General features: G+C 34.6%; 1 protein-coding gene across 1 annotated transcript; it reads right to left on the minus strand.

Annotated features, from left to right (window-relative positions):
• Window positions 1–449: 449 nt before the first annotated feature.
• On the minus strand, window positions 450–4,559 carry LOC113500570 (peptidoglycan recognition protein-like). Its single transcript, XM_026881417.1, has 4 exons — window positions 4,502–4,559; window positions 3,327–3,531; window positions 1,804–1,922; window positions 450–687 (listed from the first exon to the last, which is right to left on the minus strand). The coding sequence occupies exons 1-4, from the start codon at window positions 4,554–4,556 to the stop codon at window positions 488–490; spliced, it is 579 nt and encodes a 192-aa protein (XP_026737218.1). The 5' UTR covers window positions 4,557–4,559; the 3' UTR covers window positions 450–487.
• Window positions 4,560–5,734: the final 1,175 nt, after the last annotated feature.

Consider the following 5,734-nt stretch of genomic DNA (forward strand, 5'->3'; position numbering starts at 1 on the left):
TAAAAAACATCGTTTTTAATATAACAAATATAGTTTTGAATATAATTGTTACATAATATACACGGTACATGTTTGTCCGAATGCAGGTATTACTTTTAGTTTGCTACTTTGGACATTGTATCCAATCACCAGAAGCAAACTTAACTAAGTATAACTAATCTAAGTATAACGAGACGAAACTATTTTCTTCAGTATCACCAAGTTTGACTGAGAACTTTTAATTTGAAGTTGGTTGATGTAAGTTTTATATTTTCTAACGTCTTTATACACTCACTTTCTTGTTTGTCTGTCTTTCGTTGCGAATTTTTGTAACTCAATTTTGAGGCACTTCCCGATAAGCTAGCAGGACGAAATTTTCATCGTAGCCTCAAGGCCTCAACCCGGATAATAATGTAATTTAAAAATACAAAAACGACTGGACCGGTTTTGATAAAATTTGAATGGAAAAATTTAAGTCGTGGATATTTAAAATTTTTCAATTTTTTTTTTAGACTAGCATTTCTCTTGCATGATCCAGCCAGTGCGGCCACATCTCCACGTGCTTCCTCAGCGTTTCCCCAGGACTGTCAGTCTGTGACAGCTGGCTGTGAGCCACTAAATGGTATCCCTCCGTCAGATACTTGTTCACCACACCACATGCTAGCAGACTGCGGAGAGCCTTTAGAGCCGAAGGCGATGGGATCTTGGCTGTAAGAAAAAAGGCCGTGTTATATTTTTACAGGCGAGGAGTACTCTTTTATTTTGGCGAGTTCTAGACGCTGTGTAAATGTTTGAAGCCCTCCGATTATACATGTGTTTAAACATTTCGAGTATTGTCGTTCTTAAATCTAATATTTCTAAATGTAAACATTCAGAAATAAATTGTCTTTCATCCTATTTGGAACATTCAAATATAAATAAATACCATGACGCAGTTGTAACTTTTTGATCTTGTAAACATTTGTTTCAAGAATATCTCAATGTCGTGTTGTTTCGACGTAGAGATTTTATTTCCAATCCATAATTTTCTTATCCAAATGGGTTAAGATGCAAAAGTCACATTAAACTAGCTTTAGTCCAATCTCATTATGACTATAAATGTCAAGTTAGTTACCTATTTTGACAATACAAACACTTACTGTATGTATGTCTTCCTACACCAAAAAATCCCTCAACATTATACATATGACAAAACAACGTTTGCCGAGTCATGTCATATATACAAACCTAACTCCACTCCACCCAGAGAACAAGTTTGTCATCAAGCTAAAACTCCGAGAGTCTGCGTCACTTCAAAGGTCCAATTTAAAATTATTGCGAGGGATACTCGCTTCAATTTACACTAATCAGACTTTATGCTTCGTACACCAGCCATGGTGTTGATTATGATAAAGATCTTCATTTATCATCGCATACAGTAAAACCCTCATGAATTGAAATACATATGGAATGGGGCTACGAATATAAGGTATGTTTTATGTTATGTAGTTCTTTAGAAAGGGGAAAATAAAGAGAAACTGGCAAATAAGTTGCTGTTTGCTTTCATTGTTCATCTGTCAGCGTGTGATGGGATCAAGCAAGGATCTTTTTCAGAATTACTTTTCGAATAAACGTCAAAAATAATTTCGCTTTTCGGATTTTAACAAGGAAACACTGCACATATTGTGAGAACGAAATGGAAAGCTGTTTTCAAGGAAACCAACAGAAATAAACGTCTTACAAAGTTATCATCATCTGCCCAAATTAAATAAGGGACGCTTTTTTTTGTAAGTATTTCCTTTTCGTGTTTCAATGTAGTAAGGAAAGTATCGACGTCATACTCACATCTAAAATCGCCAATAAACGAGATGCCGACTGCCCTTTTGTTGTAGTCCTTGGTGTGGGCTCCGACGTGATGCCAGCCAGCACCCTCGTACACTCTGCCGTTGCCACCGATCAGAAACCTGAGGAATAACAAAACTTCTTAAAATGGAGGAAAATAGGAGAGAATACTAACTTTTAAAGTAATCATATTTATTCATTGTTGTGAAAGAGAGACAACTGAAAAAAATACTTCATTTATAAGCTATTAATATTAGTAGAAAAACAATGATAGTGGTTCGACAATGAATTATAGATTTAAGCTTATATTTAGCACTAACCGGGATAGAGTGAATTCCAATGCTTTTAAATTTTAATATGGAATGTTCTCTAAAATGAAACTGTTACATTTTTAAATATTTGTTTGTTCCAATTGTATTTGTTTTTGTGATTCCATAGCGTTCATATTTAAACAGGAGGACGATTGCCATTTGCTCGTTATAAAATTATTAATAGCACAAATAAAATGAAATATATATTTTGCTTGCATGGCATTTGTATGGCTATCCATTTAGATTTCGCCCAAGCATTTAATTGTTCTTAAGATTATTCTTTGTAATTAAGTACTGAATTAATTAAAGAATTAACTAAAGCCTCTTTTAAATATGAATTCGCTTGATACGAATTATTAACATTTTCCAAGGTATGGAGTGATTTCTATGGGTTGTAGAGGTTGTTCACCTGTCACTGTGACGTCATTGGCTATTTCTGTAACTTCTGCTCCAGACATACAACGTCATACGCAGTGAGTATATTGGGCTGTTTGTTTTGCAGGTTGAAGAAGGTTCAAATTGTATTCACTATGGATTTTGTGATTACTTTTGTGCCTGAACTTTGGAAATGTATTTTTTTGAAATTAACTGTGGTATCGTTTTATCACCTACACACCATACATATATAATCAAAACGATAACGCAGTCAATTTTGCTTCTTTCAATCTTTTCTAATTGCCTTAAGTAACTTTTCCAAGCTGATGAAGTCGGCTGCCTAGTAAGTTATATTTATGTGATGTATCTTACTATTATTTATTTTGTATATTTATTTTATAATTTTGTTATTTATTTATTTTACTCTCAGATATGAACAATATACAATAGCGGACATACCTGAGGGGTTATCTAACTGTCATCCAAAGGGTGATATAATATAGTTTCATCAACATCAGCCTTGAATGACCTAATAATGGGCATAGACCCCCATTTGTTTATTCAATTCTTCTCTATTCTTCAGATCCATCCTATTCATAGTATCTTAAAATGACTGCACTGATAGCCGAGTGGTTGAGGTCACCACACCAAACCTACTCCAAACTCGACGTGTCGTTCGATCTCCGCGTAGGATAAAATTTTGTGTGATTCACGAATGCTTGTTCTGAGTCTGGGTGTCTTTGTGCATGTTAATTGTATGTTTGTAAAACCCTCCGCGACACAAGGATTAAATTCCTGTGGAAGTCGTTTTTTTAAGAGAAACATCTTTTTAATACTCACGATTGTCCGATATCAGTGAACCCTCGGTGGTTGATGTGGTAAGATCTGATGCTTCTAACCAATTTCTCACAGTCTTCATCGCTCATGCAATCTGCTGTTGCCGTGTGTTGTATTATCGCGATATGTATAGGGTTCGGCAAGGTTTCCTCTCTTAACAGTTCCGAATTACCCCATGTTGTTATTGGGATTACTCCACAATTTCCATCTGCAAAAAAATAAAATCTTCATTTTATTTTTTTATTTCGTGGTCGAGGTTCTTTCTTACTAAACGGTTGTCATAGGAAGGGCAATCTCAGATTTTAACACATTTTTTAGAAATCCTTCCCTATTTAGAAGGACAGGTGAAAAATTACGTAAAACCAGGACAATTCCTGAACTTGAAGCAAGAAGTCGGTTGACACGAGAAAGGAAAAAGAGGAAAAATAATTTTGCTTGGAATAATTGTTTACGTTATTCCTATGTTGTGGTAACTTGGCACGATGTCAGATTTTGATTTGTTAAAACGTAGTTGAAATTTCGAAGTACGAGTGTGTTAAACCGTCTAAATTCGTGACGTAAAGTTGGCAGATTTACACAATTATAATCAGGAATTCAAAAGACTTTTAACTTACACCTGATATGTCAAAATCAAACAGACAAACACAAATATACTGACATATATCTGCTATGACGTCTGTTGTCACTAAGCACTTGCGCAATACACTGACCCGCCGTCAAACTGTCACAACAGTTTGGTGGGTTTATAAAATGTATGTTTTTTTTGTTTAATACCAATAAAGGATTTAATAATAAAAAAAACATTAAATCGTGTATTGTTGTTCCCTTACTCTCATAGCCCGATGGGACTGCAACGGATGCGCCTGGAGAGGGATCTGACGCAGAACCCACATGCTAATGGTGTCTTCCGAAACAATGCTTAGTGACCCTGACTGCTATACCGGATACCCTCCGGTATAGCAGTCAGGGTCACTTAATGGGTATTAATCGGGTTCAATTCCCACCCAAGACAAATGTTTCTGTGATGAGCACGATAATTATTTTGTTATGTCTTGGTGTTATTATCTTTATTATATGTTTTTAGAAATATATGGTTACGAGTTTTTTAATACTCATGAAACAACCTTTGATAAGTTTTAGAATAGATGACGTTTTATGAAAGTTGTATAAACACGTACCTTTTGCTTCCACAGTTATCTTGACAATCAGAACAAGGAACAAAATAAACTTCATTTTCTATGAATTTGATGTTTTTAATTGTCGACATTGATGTTTCACTCTCCAACGAAGATTTACAATACATCATTATATTCCTGAAGCGTTCCTTTTATTGTATTGCATGTAGCAAAGGGTAAGTACCTTTATCTTCTGGAAAACACATCTTATTTGAGGATAAATATAATATTACCTACTCTGCTTTCAGTAAGCATTGATAAGGAGTGACTAATATGTGTCGTAAGTATACAACTGACCTATTTATTTGATAACATGATGTATCATTTTCATATCTAAGGATTTATTGGGTAAATAAACCCTTGATACTGCGGAAATTAAGGGTTTTTTTTCTAGACTAGTTTTGGATAAGGACAAATACTTATCGGTTTTGAATGTAAATGACTTAAATCGGACAATCTGATGGTTTTGTAATAAACTTTAGTTCAACTTTTGTTTATCATTGTATACAAAATAATCAGATAATTATTTATTTAGATAGCTAGACCGACTAGTTTTGGAGCCAACCACTCGTACAGTGAGCAAACCGATACAAAATAAACAATTATGTATCCGCCTCACTAAAGAAATTAAAATCTTCTTTTTATTTTTAATTTCGTGGTCGAGGTTCTTTCTTACTAAAAGGTAGTCATAGGAAGGGCAATCTCAGATTTTAACACATTTTTTAGAAATGCTTCCCTATTTAGAAGGACAGGTGAAAAATTACGTAAAACCAGGACAATTCCTGAACTTCAATTTATTTACATTACCTAAATACTTATAACCAAATCTTCAGCTACTATTATGCCTACTATAATCTCGCCGACAAGAACTCCAGCCCCTTTAGCCTCGTGAAGTTTCTATAAATGATGACATAGAAAACACTCGAATGTTTGGCTCTGACAAGTCAGACACGTGACTTACCAAAACAAAAAGTAATTTCCCAATATTTGAGCGTTATTTGTTTACGTTAAGAATAATAGAAATACTAGCTGGTACAGGCTTGCCCCCAAAATGATCGCACGGGATCATTAAATCTAGATGAAAACTACCCGACGTGTTGATCCTGGTTATAAACTATCTGTGTACCAAGTTTCGTCTAAATCCGTTCAGTGGTTTTTGCGTGAAACAGGAACAAACGTGCAAACATCCATACATACAAACTATCTTCTTTATTGATTAAAGCAACGGCATCTCTA

This window comes from Trichoplusia ni, chromosome 14 (genome assembly GCF_003590095.1).
Source record: "Trichoplusia ni isolate ovarian cell line Hi5 chromosome 14, tn1, whole genome shotgun sequence".
Lineage (NCBI taxonomy): Eukaryota > Metazoa > Arthropoda > Insecta > Lepidoptera > Noctuidae > Trichoplusia > Trichoplusia ni.

What these genes read in the sequence shown, in the direction of transcription:
- LOC113500570 (XM_026881417.1), bottom strand. Translation starts at nt 4,556, where the DNA reads ATGAAGTTTATTTTGTTCCTTGTTCTGATTGTCAAGATAACTGTGGAA. An exon ending in TTCACTGATATCGGACAATC is followed by an intron (nt 1,923 to 3,326) that starts GTGAGTATTAAA and finishes GTTATTCCTCAG; the next exon opens with GTTTCTGATCGGTGGCAACG. An exon ending in GTTTATTGGCGATTTTAGAT is followed by an intron (nt 688 to 1,803) that starts GTGAGTATGACG and finishes TTTTTCTTACAG; the next exon opens with CCAAGATCCCATCGCCTTCG.